Source organism: Myotis daubentonii, chromosome 10 (genome assembly GCF_963259705.1).
Source record: "Myotis daubentonii chromosome 10, mMyoDau2.1, whole genome shotgun sequence".
NCBI classification, from domain to species: Eukaryota; Metazoa; Chordata; class Mammalia; order Chiroptera; family Vespertilionidae; genus Myotis; species Myotis daubentonii.
Window position 1 is genome coordinate 62,976,983 of NC_081849.1, and position 17,697 is coordinate 62,994,679.

Sequence of the window (17,697 nt, forward strand, 5' to 3'; positions counted from 1 at the left end):
GCAAGGGTCTTGGCACTCGCAGCCCTGGCTACATTCAGAAGGATGTTAGGAAGGTCGTTCAGCTGTTCAGTCTAATTAGCATATTAGCTCTTTATTATATAGGATGGCGAGGTCACCCAGCTAGCAACAAGCAGAACTTGTTTCATAGTTTCTAGTAGAGCAGCTCATTCAGAGATCCTGGTATAGGAAGCATCTAGGGATTACATCATCATTTGCTAGAAGAAACTCAATGGACAGGCCTTTGTTTATTTTTAAGATCCTCATAATATGTCACTGGAGTGAGGAAGCTGAGGAATCTGTGAGTTTCTTGTTCACATTCCACATGTATACCTGGCCATACATTCTCACCTCCCCTAATGGAGGGATACTTGCTGCTGGCATTCAGTCCACTAATTTGCATCTGCCATGTGCTGTGGAAACTAAAAAGATGTGCAATTAGAACCCAGGACTCAAGCTCTATCTACTCTTTCAACCAATTAATGAATCAGAGAATTATCCACATGGGGAGAGAGGAGGGCAGGGTTGAGCATGGCATTAGACATGTTCAAGGTTCCCAAACAGAACATTTGTGAAGGTGTCTCTCAAATCCTGTCTGGGAGCCTGGTAGAATTGGGGTACCCTCTTCCTCTGTTCCTATTCTGTCATGAATAGATTCTAACCAGCCTTTCATGCCCACCACTCGACAATGTCACAGATGACCTCCACAACCAACAATCATTCTCAGGCTTCATTTTATTTGACCTGTCAGCAGCCATTTAAAAGTAAATTAATTAAAGTATTGCAAGTCGCATGGATTGCATTGTACCTTGGAAATGACCTATAGTGAGCATCTAGTATTTTTCTAAAAGATCATTTTTAAAGTCTGAAAGCAATAAATGAAGATTCTTCTCAAGAATATCACCGAATTCAACAGGGAAAAACAATTTCATATGGATCAGTCTAGCTAACGAGATAGCTGAGCCAAAGCCTGGGAGGGGGAAAAACACTCAAGCAAAGATCAACCTAGGACACTACAGATAATAGGGTACGATGAAGACGGTCAGAAGGGACCAACAACCTATTCTTTGAGTAAGATGGCTTCTTGCATCAAACCTGCAAGAAGCATAGGTTTCTATCCGGTAAAGCACTAGATCTGAAGGACAGTCCACTTCAAAGAGATCCATTTCTTTTGCAGGGTGTCAGGGAGTCTTGAAACAAGGCCGTTTTAAGGGTGGAGAACTGAGGCAAACTTCACTTGCTGGACGTTCCTCCAATAGCAGAACACAGAGACTGTGGCAGAGACCTCTTTTTTTTTCATGTGTAGAGATCTCTTAATATCAACCCTCTAATATCACTAAAAGGTGACAAATGTGGCACCTGTGCTCCCCCTCAGCCTTCCTGTGCCGAGTCATAGCTAAAACATGCCACTCTTTTCCACTGCACCAGACTCGACTGCACAACCCTTCTCAGCACAGTGCTCCTAGCAGCTACTACCAATAGGTAGGTGCTAGCCTGGGGGTCAGGGTGGAAAAAGAGGTGAAAGACAATGCATACCCATGCCACAGAGGAAAAACAAGTCTTTATGCTTATAAAGCACAATCACATGCACATTAAAGTAGTAGATACTAAATATGAAAGATGACCAATTGATGAATAGGTGAAAGACCAACCATTCTAAGTCAGAAAACGTTGAGGCATCAAACACATTTCTCTTTTTCTTTAGGATGTGACCTCAGAAAAAACTCTGTGAAAACCAAATCAATCTATTTCAAATAACACACCCAACAAATAATTTCTGTGTATTCAGTCCCAGAATTTCAATTCCTTTGGTGTTATAAGCTCTGGCTTAAATAAATCATGTTCTCCCCCTTTATCCAAGGATGCTAATAGGGGGAAATCTTCATTCGGTTGTAACCCCAACCAGAAATTTGGCGTAGGGAGAGAAATGCCCACCTGGAAAGCTGACAAAGGCGGTGGACGCAGCTACCCTCTCAAAAATGGAATTCCCAGGAGCCATTGTGCATCAGTCAAGGAATACTTTTAGTCATTTTTAAAGCCCAGCAGAACGTGATGACTGTGCTGAAAAAAATTCTTCCTAACCCTCGGGAGAGATCGTGGAGGGCTCCCCAATGTCAGGCTGGTGGCAAATCGTCTAGGACAGTGATTTTAAAACTCTTTCATCTATGGTAAGCATAAATTAATTACTAAAATTCTGCAGCACACCAAAAAATATATTTTTGCAGATCTGACAAAAAAAGGTACAGTTTTGATTGATTTACAAAATAATAACAACAACAACCACCTATCCTTTTTGGTCCAAAGTGACTTTTTAAAAAATCAGGTGCCCACACTTGTAGATAAGGATTTCTGGTACTCAGAATAACCAATCAGATGCAATCTTATTATGCGACATGACCAATAAGATGCAACTCTCTTATACGACCTATATATTAATGGTTCAAGACAGGGCATTCACACCGGAGCACTACTATTGTGTTGGCTGCTGTCATTTTCTTATTTGACAATCTAAGCAGCGGTTCTCAACCTGCGGGTCGCGAACAATGAAAATACACCCTGCATATCAGATATTTACATTACGATTCATAACAGTAGCAAAAATTACAGTTATGAAGTAGCAACGCAGATAATTTTATGGTTGGGGGTCACCACAACATGAGGCACTGTATTAAAGGTCGCGGCATTAGGAAGGTTGAGAACCACTGAGGGAAAAGAGGCCAGTGCCCCTGACTAAATATTCAGGTACAAAACTTCTTGCAGCCCATCGGCTGGTCTAGAATCATAGATGCTAATGAAATGAGGCAGCATTGTGAGGTGGTAAGCTCCCTGTCCCAGGCAACATTCAAATGGCAGACCCGTGATGATGAGTCACAAATGTGTGAATGTGTCACAAATGTGTGAATGTGTCACAAATGTGTGATGTGTCATAAATGCGTGGACGTGCCCGAAGTGGGGGGCTGGTGGGTTGTTGCTTCCAAATCTAGAACCAAGTCCTCTGGACCAATTCTTAGGCTGTCGCTTCTCATGGGGGATTGACAAAGCCAACAGAGCCAGCAAACACTAAAGAGGCTCAGAGCTTTTGGACAGCCCTCCCTCTCTCTACTTGACTGAAGGTGGAAGAATTACAATGATTAATGTGCATTTATTGTACTGATCTAAAACTAGCAAAGTCTGCCAATCAGGATTTATTAGAAAGGAAACCAAAAAAAAAAGCAACATATAATTAGCTGACAGTTATTTAGAAGTTAATTATTCAGTCCTTTGTTTCACTTCTTTCTTCTTCCGACTTAATTCCCTTTTACCACGTCTCCGTTGATTTGATTCCCCATCCATTAGTGAAATAGAGCAGGTGGGACTCAAGGGCAGCCTGTGGTTGGAAGGTGTCATAAGGGAAGGAAGAGGCGGGTGGGAGGGCATTATAATTGCTGGAAAAGTGACTGATTTTTTGTGTTGGTTAGTAGGGTATAAATGGACGTATGGGCTCTGGAGTCAAACAGACTGGGCTTTGGTTTCTTGCTCTGCCACTTACTAGCTGTGTGTCTTTAATAACTCAGTCGGTCTGACTCAGCTTCCTCGTGGAGAACATGGGGATATTAATATCTGTGTTGGAGGACAGTTGCAAGGACTGAGTAAAATAATCCAAAGAGCTAAATACAGCTCTTCCCACCTGGTAGGCACTCAAGCTGCATTATTAAAAACCACCTAAAATTGTACTCTTCTCATGTAAATAAGACAGGGCTGGAAGCAAATGCTCTTAAACTGAGAAGTAGGCGTTCCCAAGTAAATATACACACTTTAATCTACAAACTGCCTGATTTAAATTTGCATCTTAAAAGTTGCATTAGTTAAAACTTTACCTGCCGACTTCCCTGCTTGGAGGAGCAGGTACTCGGGCTCCTGGAAGGGGAGACCAATTTTGGGGACACCCCAAGGTTCTTCTCATCACTCATCATGAGCAGCAGGTCACGTGGCCTCGATGCAGTCAAAATGCCATCGGGAGACAGTGGAGCAGAGAGTATGGCAATCCCAAACGGGCAGGTGTCTCAACTCTTACGCAGTGTGCTCGGAAAGCATTTTGGATGACCCAGAGGAAATCCCTAAAATCAAAAGAAAAGAAAATTAGAGAGCAGATCAGAGGCCACAGGCATTGTCTATAATTAGCCGCTTGTCTGCGAGGGGCTTATCTGCAGGGCAGAGTACAGAGCCGTGAGGTTCAGCTGCACAAGGGCCGTGAAGGAAAAGGTGTTTTACAACTTCCTCTTCCTGGAAATTACGTGTAGGTGGTTTTGTAGCTTTGCAATATGACAGGCTTAGGAACACTGCAGAGTACAAACATCTGAGTCCAGAAACATACAAAATAAAACATATTATAAAACCAACCCAAATCACCAGGAGATCACACTTCATACCCACTAGGGTAGCTATCCTATATAATAAAAGGCTAATATGCAAATTGTCCCCTCGACCAGGAGTTCAACAGGGAGTTCAACCAGGGGGCAGGGGCAGCCAGCCAACTACCCACAGCCTCTCCCTCTGGCAAGCCCTGCCCCCAACCAGCCCCCCCACCCTGATCGAGGCGGGCTGGCTGGATCCCACCCATGCACGAATTCGTGCACCGAGCCTCTAGTAATAAAATAAAAAAAGATAGAAAATAACAAGTTTATTGTTTTGTTAATCCACCAAATTTTAGAGAGTGGTAGGGAGGGGGAGAGACAGAGAGAAACATCAAGGTGAGAAAGACACATCTTATGAACACATGTTACACTAAGGGATTGATTGCCTCCCGCACACACCCCAAAGGTACATGCCCTTGACAGGAATCAAACCTGGGACCCTTCAGTCTGCTCTACCCACTGAGCCAAACTGGTCAGGGCAGGAAATAACAAATTATAAAGAAAAGTGGAACCTTCAGGTGAGGGATGATAAATGGGCAGCCAGAGTTCAAAACAGTTTGGCAGTATTTTTAAAAAGTTAAATACAGAATTATCACATGATCCAACAATTTCACTCCTAAGTATAGACCCAAAAGAATTTAAAACAGGTATTCAAACAAAAACTTGTACAAGAATGTTCATAGCAATGCTATTCACAACAGCCAAAGGCAGACACAAACCAGATGAACATCAACTGGTGAATGGATAAACTTCGTATGGTATATGCTCTGGTCTGAAAGTTTGTGTCCCCCCCAAAATTCATATGTTGAAATCCTAATGCCCAAGGTGATGCTATTAGGAGGTGAGGGGGGCCCATGGTGAGGTGAGTAGGTCGGGAGAGAAGAACCCTCATGAATGGAACTACTGCCCTTCTAAAAGAGACCACACGAGTTCCCCAGCCCCTTCCCCCGTGTGAGGACACAGTGACACATCTGCAGCCTGAAGAAGACCCTCTGACCCTGCTGGCACCCTCACCTTGACGCTCCAGCCTCCAGAGCTGTGAGAAATAGATCTCTGCTGCTTACAAGCCACCCAGCCTGTGGCATTTTGTTGCAGCAGCCGGAAGAGACCAAGACAGCATGTCCATACAATGGAATGTTACTCAGGAATTAAAAGGCATGAAGTCCTGAATCATGCTATAACATGGATGAACCTTGAAAATGTTACACTTAGGTGAAAGAAGCTAGAAACAAAAGACCATGTACTGTAAGCGTCTGTTTATAGAGACTATCCAGAGTGGTCAAATCCACGGAGACAGAGGGCCACTCGTGGTCGCCAGGGGCTGGGGGTTGGGGAATGGGATGTGACTAGTGTATCCTCTGGGCCTTCCTTTCAGGGTGATTACAATGTTCTGGAACCAGATGATGGTGGTAGTTGCACAACATTGTGAATGCAGTAAATGTCACTGAATTACATACTTAAAAATCGTTTAAAGGTGAATTTTACGTCATGTGCATTTTACTACAATTTTAAAAAATCTTTTTTTGGGGGGGGGGTGCATGATGGGAAATATGTTCCACCACAGGTTTGTGGGGATGTCATCTTAAAAAAACTATTACAAGACAAAAACCAAGGGGGAAAGCAGAATTTTCCCATATCACCTCTTAGTATGTTAGTAATTAAAACAATCATCATTTGATGGCTTCCCACACCTATTGTCTCATTTAATCATTCTGGCGGGAGAGCATTACCTCTATTTTACAGAGGAAAAAACTAAAAACTGGAGTTTCTGACAAGTTGGGTAAGTTGCTTGATCACGCAGGAGGTAAGAGACTAAGTCCGGTCAGATCCCAGGCCTTTAACGCTGGTGCTGGAAATCAGCATCCTGAGAGCCAGGTAGGCGATGACAGCTTCTGCACCCTCTCTGGGGTCCAAGAGAACTGAGGAGCTGGACTAGAAAAACTCGGATAGAGCTCAGCCGGTGTGGCTCAGAGGGTGAGTGTCGACCTATGAACCAGGAGGCCATAGTTCAATTCCTGGTCAGGGCACGTTCCCGGGGTTGCAGGCTCCATCCCCAATGTGGGGCATGCAGGAGGCAGCCGGTCAACGATCCGCTCTCATCACTGATGTTTCTATCTCTCTCTCTCCCTTCCTCTCTCTGAAATCAATAAAAACATACAAAAATATTTTTTAAAAAGAAGAAAAAAGCTGTGCATTTACACAATGCAATGATACTCAGCTGTAAAAAAAAAAGAAAAAGAAAAAGGAGGAAGAAAAAAAAACTCGGAGAGAGTGTGCATCATCACCCCGATTTGAAGAGGCAGCAACATCCCATTCCTTTCCACGCACAGCACCAACCTTCAAGACAGCAAGTCTGTGGTGGGGAAGGGGGTCGATCAGGACCGAGACAGGGACACCCTTAGAGTGTTAACTGGGCTGCCACCTGCCACCCCTGCAACGTTTTTTGGGGGTGAACCACTGCCTTCATCCACAGCCCCGAGTTAAGGGTGATTAACGAGTTTGGTTTGGGCTTCAGAAGGCCAGGCTTTTATTTGACAAACTAGTTTCAAATAAATTCTACAACTTTGCCAAGCATATTAACAATGAAAAACAATTTCTATCTAATCCATTCAGTTCTTAGTGTTCACATAGTATATTTTAAAAAAAGAGTGTTATATAATTGTCCAGGAACCAGCTAGGTATTGTATCATACTTTTGGTTAATTATTAAATATTCCAATCTCTGCCTTTCACTAACACTTAGTTCTTAAAAAACAAAAAACATTGCCCTAACCAGTTTGGCTCAGTGGATAGAGCATCAGCCTGCGGACTCTGGGGTCCCAGGTTCAATTCCGGTCAAGGGCATGTACCTTGGTTGCGGGCACATCCCCAGTGGGGAGTGTGCAGGAGGCAGCTGATCAGTGTTTTTCTCTTATCGATGTTTCTAACTCTCTATCCCTCTCCCTTCCTCTCTGTAAAAAATCAATAAAATATATTTTAAAAAATGCTAAAGCTGTAAATTAAAACCAAGACAATGAAGGCAAAGAAACTCTCAGAAAATACAATTAAGGTATCTGTAGCTATAGAGCTCAATTCCCATGTCGCGTTCACAGAAAATACCCCCCAAATCTGTGTTCATTACGCACTGTATCCAAAAATGGACCAGGCTCTTCATAAAGTAGCTTTTCTTATGGGGCATGACTGTGCCTGAAGTTAGAGGCAATGCAAGCTAGTTAACAAAGGCCACGGTAAAAAATGTTATGAGTGTGTATTAACAATGGTGTTGGCTGTTGCTGTTTGAGAAAGGTAAGAAAAGAAACTGATGGGAACCCCAAATTATGAGACAAGGGAGCAGCCATTACTGTGACAACTGATTCCCCAGTGGTATAGGGATACCAACAACATTTTTCTGTGTTTGTATTTTTTTTAAGGCTGAGATTCTGACAGTAAGTATGGAGGTGGCGTGTGACATGTGAAGAAGGAAAAGAAAGAGCTCTTGGGCAACAAAAATGAGAGTCACAGGAATTCTGAAACAGAAATCAGAAGCACCCTGACCCTGTGGTAGAGACCACAGATGAAAGGGGACATCTTGATCTTTGAACTCTGCCAAATTTCACTTCTCAGCCGCTGCCAAGGCCCAAGTGTCCTCCTTTAAATGGGAACTTAGTGTTGAGGCGTCTGAAGAACAATGTCGGGGACCACCCCCACCCGGGCCCCTTTTTTTCCTTCTGGGAAAGGAAAGGGTGGGAATCCACAGCCCCCCCACCACCACCCCCCGCCACCCCACCCCCCCGCACCACCACACACACACACACACACACACACACACACACACACACACACGTCGTTCTGGGAGAGTCTGGAATTATTGCCTAGGAAGAGAGATCTGTTTCGTTCCCAGAACCTTCCTGCCTAGCCTCATCAGATATTCTGTTAAAATTTCCAAGGATGGCTTAAAGGACAAAAGAAGTCAAATTCTGGGCAAAGGATTTGCTTAAAATGGCAGAATAAAGAATGAAGGCGGCGGCGGCCCTAATGGTACAGCCCACGTGGCATGAGGCAGCTCCTGCTTCCCACCCAGAGAACCGCGGGAAGACCTGGATGGGAGTCCCCAAACGAAGGGCCTGGGCGAGGGGAGTCACACAGAAGCCTGACGTCTCCCACTCCACCTAGCGGACTTCCTGGGCTGACCTAGGGAAATGGGGAAGAGAAAGCCCTGAAGGGAGGCAGATACTGTCCAGGGGCCAGGCCGCCAGCTCAGGGGTGTTTGAGATAATGAGCTGGGCGCAAATGAGGAGCCTTGAGTGATGTCACCCCTCCCCATGGCCCTTCCATGGAAAACCTCTCACTCAAGGGGCTTATTGGTTTGAACAATTGTTCCCCTGCTCATCACGGTGAACAATTTAAGGACAAACATTTATGTCCCCCTTTATTTTTTACTGAGGCATATAGTAAAGTGAACAAACCTTAGGGGCACAGACAGCTCTATGCAATTTTACATTTGCAAATACTGACGCCGCCACCCCCCAGATCAAGAAATGGAGCATTTGCTGCCTCCCCAGGTCCCTGGCCAGTGATCTGACTGGTAGGGGCCAGACCTCCTTAAGCCTCTCTGGCAAGTACTTGTTCACATGCCCCAGACTGGAGCCGGGACGTCCCCACGCCTACAGGAGCAGGCTGCACCTTTTGCCTTACACAGGTGTCTGATGTGGAACAGATATTGTCTGGACCTGCTTTCATTTCAACAAACTACCTGGCAGCCAAATCCAACAGGTGAGTAAAGCCCGAAGCACTTAGGCCAAATCCAAAGGGCCCTGCTTGTGCCCCTGGGGTGAGCCGGGCCTCTACCTCCATTGCAGCTCGGGAAGCTGATGGGTCAGGCCCAGGTGAAAACGGTGTTCCAGCTACAAGTCCTCGGGCATAAGACATGCGAACCTATGCCGCCCTGGGGCTTCCGTTAGGCCCTAATGCCTGTGGGTCAGGATCCCTGAAAATACATCCTGCATATCAGATATTTACATTACGATTCATAACAGTAGCAAAATTACAGTTATGAAGTAGCAACGGAAATAATTTTATGGTTGGGGGTCACCACAACATGAGGCACTGTATTAAAGGGTCGCGGCATTAGGAAGGTTGAGAACCACTGCGTTAGGGAGAAGAGAACTCTGGTTTCTACCAAGAATGGCAAAGAATAAATGACCAAGGCACTGCCAAGCATTTGGGCAACAAAGCTGATTTTGAGATTTATTTTAGAAATTTTCACTTAGAAAAGGATGCACAGTTTGGGAAATGATGCAAAGGAGACGTACATACCACATCTGTGCCTCACAAGGAACCAGGCTTCAGTCTGAATTGGTGCTCCCTAACTATAAATTCTGCGCATCTTGACGCAAGTATTAACCTCTCTGACTGTCAATGCTTTATGTAGGAAATGAGGAGCTGTGAGGATGGAATGAGAAAATGAAGATAAAGTGTCTGGCTTGAACAGAACAGACACTCAACGGATGTTATTTCCATTTAGTTCTTTCCTGGCCTCCCAAATGGGGCATATGCAGCAAAGTTAAGAGCCTACCCTTCTCTTACAAGGGAAACTATAGAAGGACCCCATAGGATTTTAAAGTATTTTTGCCTTTCAGCATATTAACATTTCCCCAAATCCGTAACACAACTGCGAACAGATATTTAAATAATCCAAGTTGCATGCTTACTTTGGAACAAGACAGAAATGCTGAGCTATAAAAGCCACATTATTCATCACTAGTGGCTATCCAAAAAAGCAATTTAATATTAACTAGTAGATTTGAAACAGTGGCATATGACACAGCTATTTATTAATCCATCAGGCCTAGGTGTCTACACTCACACACTTGGTCATGTTTCATTTGAGAAACTGGTTTTGCTTCCATCCTTGGAAACAACGGAAACAACTCACATGAAGACCAGATGGCATATAGACCTAGTTAATATACATTTTCTCAGTAAAATACATAAATTATGCCCTGAATTAACACCAAAAAATGAAAAATGTATAGTGGAACATCCATTTCTGATCTTTTGGTCTTCTTTGGTAAAAGAAAATTATCCTAATCCCGGATATGCTTCTTTTTTTTTTTCTTTTTTAAGAAATGTTGCTCTCTGAAATACCTTGATTTCCAAAACGTTGTATGATCACAAGTAGGGCTTTGGTTATTTGGTTGTAAGTTCTGCAGAAGATCAGAGATTTCAAGAAATGGGTTCTAGTCACAATGCCTTCAAAGGGCTGAGCCTGGACCTCTGTGTGAATTGTGGCTGATCTGCCTTAACCATCGGGACTACTGGCCCGACCCTGAAATGCTTTCTGACTGTGCCTGGGGGATGAATACTGAGACTTAGAGTCAAAGACATCGCCACCCCCACTGTCCCATGGGCAAGGAATCCCTCCAGAAATCCTCTTAGTCTTCTGGGAAGACAGGGGTCAAGAGGCCTGAAGACTCGGATGCATACTCTCACACTGAAACCGAATATCCATTCCCGCGCCCCCATCACCACCACACAGAAGGTGCTTTATGCCCTTTGCAACCCCCTTCTTCAGAGAAGGACAGTGCTGCTCAGAGCCCGATCCAGCAACAGAAACGCACATGGAGACAGATGTGAAGTGTGGCCGTTTCCATAAGACAAAAGGTTTGATGGTGGTGCTAGGCTGTAGGCGTGTGCTGGAACCATTTATTTACCATCACTGAGTAAACAGAACAAAGAGCACAAAAATACTAGTCAGCATTGCACAGGATCCTGGAACCTAAGTGTAAATTCTAGCCCCAGCTTCGTACCCAACGCAAGAATTCTTCCTGTAACACAGCAAGATGACCATGCTCGACCACATCCCACAAAAGAAGTTTCATTTTTTTGTTAAAAAAAGAAATATCCCAGATGGTCTTTCATTTAGAGTTGACTTTTGCCTCACTATCATTTCCATACCCTCGTCCTAGATCTGCCCCATCACTATGGGGGACAAGATTAATCTTTTTTCCCACCATAATCTTCATGGAACTCCCGCCATCCTTACCTCCCACCCAGCCAACCGCTTCTTCTCCAGACCAAACAGCCACTTTTTCCTTAGTTGTTTCTTATGTGAGAGGGATCCAGAGCCCGTGTGATCACAGGCGTCCAACTCTGATTACACTTCAACTCGTCTGTGCGTCCCTAAAAACGGTGCCCAGGTCTAAGGATAAGCTTCTGGGGTGGCTGCCTGAGTGGGAAAGAAGGGAGCAACCACCTCTCCTGCCTTAGATACACTGCGGCCATTAGCACTGTGGCCACTAGCACTGCGTCAGTGCGCCTTAGCTCTGGGACTCCCACCTCTTTCCAGTGCTCACTGTTCTCCAGGGCTCTGCTGTAGTAGGAACTGTGGGGAAGCTGGGCTTTCTTCTCTTCTCTCCCTCACTTCCTTTAGCTGAAATTCAGGATGTAACTATTGTTATTATTATCATCATCATTATTATCTCATTAATTTTGGCCCATTTTCCCAGGCAGTCAAGATATTTCTAGGGACCAACTGTCGTTGGATGTATTTGACCCACTTGCTCTTTGTTGCAGCATCCAGACTGCGTAGGCATGGGAACTCTGTCCTCACCCAAGGGAATCTTATGTCAGTGTGTTCATTAATTAGCATTTCTGGTCCAAATTTGCCAACCCACTGTAAACCCCCATAACTGTGTGGTCATAGCTAATTCCTCAGTGTCCAGGTCCACCTTTTCTTCATACGGGTCTCCTGGGCCCTTAATTAAAATGCAGCTTTTGGAAGCTCCACTTTAGATCAACTGACTCAGAATATCTAGGGATGGGCCCGATAATCTGCATATTTAACACACTCCCCCAAGTGGTTTTTGGCAATAAATACATATATATCAACAACTAAATCTAAAAATAAAAATAAATAAACAAACAGAACACAAACAGTTTCATAGATACAGAGAACATTTTGACGGTTGCCAGATGGGAGGAGGGGTTGGGAGGATGGGTAAAAAAGCGGAAGGGATTTGGAAGTACAAATTAGTAGTTATAGTATAGTTATGGGGTGCAAAGTACAGCATAGGGAATACAGTCAATAATATTCTAACAACTATGTACGGTGTCAGATGGGTATGAGATTTTTCAGGATGATCACTTAGTAAGTTTTGGAATGTCTAATCACTGAGGTATACACCTGAACTAATATAAATAATGTATGTCAACTGTAATTGAAAAATTAAAAAATGACTTTTAAAAAATCTATATTCTTATCACCCAACCTGTTTCCTATCCCTTCACCTGTCTTGGGTTTTAATTTTCTCTTCTCCGTTTAATCAATTCTTTTCCGTTAGTTCTTTAGAAAAGAGATGGAAAACAAGTAGAATTTGAATAATTCTTTTGACTCCTGATGTTTGTGAAGAGAAAGTTTCCCCACTCCAAAGCTTATCTTTTTTTAAATCCTGGGGTTCAGAGCTGGAAGAATTTGTTTTCTATTCTTCCATGCGCAGAACACCAATCCACTGTGGACCCCATGAGGGGGTCTCTACTTTCCCTCGCCATTCGCTTTAATCACCGTACACTCCCTACCCAGTCCATGTTCCATAAACAGCTTCCAGGGTCTCTTCTCTGCTCTAAATTCCCACTAGTCAGAGAATTAAGTTAAAAATCCTAAGCTCTTCACAACAGTTACACTGGACTGGCTTTGCACTCGAGCACTATCTGCCACAGCCTGGGAATGACCAAGCTTCTGAGTTCTTTCCTCGTCTGAAAAGAGGGGCAGAGGAAAGTGGGCAGTTTTGGGGAAGTCTGGCTGAAACGATGCATGTAAAACTTGAAGAGCACGCAAAGGTACAGAGAACAAGCAGATGGTTGTCAATGGCAGGGGGATAGGGGACAGGGAGGAAAAGGTGAAGGGATTAAGAAGTACAATTGGCAGTTACAAAACAGTCGTGGAAATGTAAAGTACAGCGCAGAGAATACAGTCAATAATATTGTAATAACTATGGATGGTGTTGGGTGGGTACTAGACTTATTGGGTGGATCACTTTGCAAATTACGTAAATGTTTAACCACTATGCTATCTGTATACCTGAAACTAATATAAAGTAATATTGAATGTAAACTGTAATTTAAAAAATTTTAATAATGCTTGTAAAACTCAACACAGTACTCGGCAGCCATCCCTTAATTATATGTTATCTGTTATTCCTCAAACCTGGTCTCCAAAAGCTCACACATCCACACCTATGTTCTGAGCTCTCCTGCAGGTACACTGCTCTGGCTAGTCCTGGCTAGTCCTTCCGTGTGGAGTACCCTCCTAACCCGGTTTCTCGCTCCACCTGTGGAAATTCCCACCACCCTCCAAACAGCACTTCCTGTGTCACCTTTGCCATGAAACCTTTTCTGAAAACGCCCACCCCCAGTTTTATTTTCCCTCTGAAGCCCTGCTTTGGTTTTGCTCTCTGAAAGTAAGCCCTGCGCTTCCTGCATTCTGACTCACTCTTTAGACCCTGACCACTAGGTGTTACGTCCACATCTCAGGGGCTGCATTTTACTCATCTTCACATCCTGTGGTAAAGTAACTTACAAAGGCTGGTAACAATAATTGTTAGCCAGACTGAAAAGCCTTCATTAATCTGAGTTAACAGGAAAAACATTCTTTGTGTGAGCACATTTCTATATTTCATAGGAGCCCTTCTCCTTTCCTGTTTACGGGAATCATCTGGGGTCGTGTTTCAGAGCATTTTAGCTCTCCTTTCCTTTTGAAATCTCCTTACCATTTTATCTTAGGCCACAAGAGAGTTCATTTCTTTCTCTTGTCTGAACTGTTGAAATGTTTCTAGAATACATGGCTTCTTTAGGGATTTCATCTCCTGGCTCTTATCATTTTATATAACTGGCCAATGTTTCTTTGTTTCTTTTCAGAGATGTCTCCTTATATCATTTTCTCAGTCTTCTTAAGAATCAAATGATCAGCAGGAAAGTCAAGAGTTTAGCTAAAGTTAGCAGAATGAAACTTCCAGTGGGCTTTTCCAGCACATTTGGCATCCATTCTAGAGTTATCGTCTCTGGGGAGAAAGCATCATTTATAACCTCTTCCTGGCAATCCATAATATTGGTCCTACTTTCCTAGCAACCTTACCTAGCAATTCACCTTTAGGGTCCAGATTTCTACAGGCCTGCTTCTTTAAAGCAAAATATTCCCTCTGGAATCATGTTTTAATCCTGAGAACCACCCTTACCTACTGGGTGAGATGAATCAGGTGATCCTATCTCTGTCCAAGTTTTAAGGTTTCAGGTTTACTCTGCTTAGTCCTCAGAGCCGCACAATGGCAAACAGCAACAGGTATTATAACCACCAAGATCCCCAAGGTTGTGATGTTTGTCTTTATGAATTACTGAAGTCCTCCTTCACTGTTATTGGTCTTATTTTTGCTATGCTTAGTGTTCCCCATCCAATCAAGCTGTAATGTTATTTTTTCCTTCCCATCAAAGTTCAGCTGAATGCTCTGAATCAGGTTAGCAAATCTCTTTACAAACATACTTGCCCTCAAAGATGTCAAGAACCTACTCCACAAACCAAACCCTGTTTGCAAGCACTATCTGTGCTACAGTTATTTGTGCACTTTCCTTAGCCTCTTCCAATCCCTGGGAAGGTAGAAACAACACATCCCCCCACTCCCCCTCCAGTCCTTCAGCTTCCTATCATGACTTTACAGGACTAGGGATACATTTGAGGTTTCTTGTGACTGTATTTTTACCCAAACCAATGAACAGAGGTAAAAAGCGGTAGATCTGGAATTTGGGCAAGTTATTATCATGCCTTGGCTTGTTATTTATCAATAACCATTCTCCCTTTCCTTTCTATTTTCAAGTTCTAGGAGTATATTATCCTCTCCAGAAATAACCCCATATTCTTCAATAGGCCTAATGGCAGAGATGCATTCCTCAGGTCATTGTCACCTTCTCCAGGGGGACAGCCTCCTCCGTCTTATACTTCACACACACACACACACACACTCACTTCGTGATCCCAAGAGCCACTCTAAAGCAGGATGACTGAATGTTCCGATTGGAGAGGGATGGGACTACAAGTCAATGACAAACCCTCCACTCTCAAATGATAAAGTCAGAAATGGGCTGAGTTTCCTCTTCCTTCTACAGTTCAGCCACTCTTACTTGTCCTCCCATGTCTCACGAGGAAGAAACACTATGGATAAATGTGGGCTAATAAAGGAAACCATAGTGCAAAGACAAGGGGACAAAGGAGAACCGGCATGCTGATGAAAAGTCAACTCAGTGCAGACCTATAAAGTACTTACTATGCGTCCATAGCTATGCCAACCCTTAAGGAATGGAACTAAATGGCAGATGCTTAATCCACGGAGGAAATTACTCTGATCAAGGAGAGAAGATGTCCATAATGAACAAGAACTCAGCTCAGGGTGGAAAATCTTGTAGGTGTTGTGGACAGTCAGAGGGAAGAGCTCAGTGAGGCTGGAGCTGTGAGTGGAAGTCTGAAAGAGGTGGCCTGTGGGGAGACTTACAGGTGTGGGTAGGACTTGAGTAGGTAGACAGGAATATGGAGGGTGGGGTGGGTACCCACGCAATATTTCACAAGCCTGGCTGCAGGCCAGGATCATTCTGGGGAGCTTCTTAAAAATACCAAAGGCTGGGACTACTCTATACCATGCATCCAGACCAGGGGTGGGCAAACTTTTTGACTCAAGGGCCACAGTGGGTTCTTAAACTGGACCGGAGGGCTGGAACAAAAGCATGGATGGAGTGTTTGTGTGAACTAATATAAATTCAAAGTAAACATCATTGCATAAAAGGGTACAGTCTTTTTTTTTTTTTTTTTTTTTTTTTTTAGTTTTATTCATTTCAAACAGGCCGGCCGTAGTTTGCCCACGGCTGATCCAGACCCTCTGGGATGAGGCCTGGCAAAGGCATTTTGCAAGCTCCCCAGGTGATTCTGAGACACAGTGAGGGTGAAGAACCATTGCCCTAAATCTTGCATCCACCCAGAGATGATAGGAAGATTTATTCCAGAGAACTGCCTCCTTTCATTTTAGTATTTAATTTCATTCAAGTATCCACTTCTACTGCATCTAAATTTACATCAAATTAAAATGCAAAGAGGACATGACTGAGCAGTTTAAAGGGTACGAAGAGAGCGAGAGCATCCCCCCAAGAACTATAAATAACATCTTGTGGTTTGAATTTTATCAGTGGGTGTTGTTAGCCTCCCTCACCTGACAACTACTGGCGGAAGCAGGGTAGAATTTTAACAACTAGCAACCACAGAGTGCATTTCAATTACTTATCTAAAAAGACTGTCAATTAAGTCACTGTGAAATATGAAGATGAATTTTAAAAACTTCCCATTTCCTATAAAAACTCTACTAGTCGGTCTTTTCAGAAATGTAAACATTAAGCTAAGAATGAATAAAGCTCCATAAGCCCTAACTGAACGTTCTCAAATAACAAGAAACTAAACACCCAATGGTTAATGTTTCAAATGTACACACTTCGAGTTTGTTTGTCTACCTCACTAAGAATCACCCTAGGACAAAGAATCTAAGCGTAAACAAATTCTACAAAGTGAATTTTCCGAGTTATAATTTGGGGGCATCCTTTTCAAACAATGCTTTGCAAAAGGCCGGAAAGAAAGCAAGGAACCACTACTTTAGTGAATGTAGGTAGTTGGGGAAGGGGGTACCAGGGCACCCCACTCACTCCCAGGGAAAGTCTGCTGCAGGAAAATGGACATACAACACTTTTAAACTATGCAAGCTGAAAAAAGTATAAGGAGAAATAGAAGGAAAAGACAGAGAAAACAGGCTAAAGTATTAGGTGGTTTTTGCTAGACTAGAGCTCGAAAGGCAAGAAAGATGTAAAAGCACCTCTATTACTAACACCCACAATACAATGGTCATGTTCTCCCTCCAGTGGAGCGTATAGATCAGAAGCAGTTTGAAGACTGGCTTATTCTGTTTTTGTTTTATAAATGTCCTAAAACTGGCACAGAACCTGGCACATGGCAGATTATTTATCAAATCGGTGCCCCTCCCCCTTACACTAGCTACAACGAGATTTTTACTAAAACTTATTTGATATCAAATAGGGAAAGAAATATTCTAAAATATCCATATATCAAACTTAAAAATTTTAGAGAACGATGGATTCTAATTGTTTAGAAGTTTGCATGAAATGAGAATGGTACAAAAGAGTAATAAGTAATAGAAATTACAAATAAGAAAACCTAAGTCAAAATGGGAGGTGTAAATAATGTCATGAAAAGTCTAGCTGGATTAGGTCAGACTTGGAAGAGGGCT

General features: G+C 43.3%; 1 protein-coding gene across 11 annotated transcripts in view; it reads right to left on the reverse strand.

Annotated features, from left to right (window-relative positions):
- OSBPL3 (oxysterol binding protein like 3) overlaps positions 1 to 17,697 on the reverse strand; it is a 157,156-nt gene that overhangs the window by 76,904 nt on the left and 62,555 nt on the right. For all 11 annotated transcript variants that reach the window (XR_009454769.1, XR_009454768.1, XM_059712581.1 and 8 more), the window contains one exon: positions 3,855 to 4,094. Coding sequence is in view for 9 of the 11 variants with exons in the window: in XM_059712581.1 (XP_059568564.1) it covers positions 3,855 to 3,950 (96 nt within the window). In the remaining 2 variants the exon portion in view is untranslated. The remainder of the gene's footprint in view (positions 1 to 3,854; positions 4,095 to 17,697) is intronic.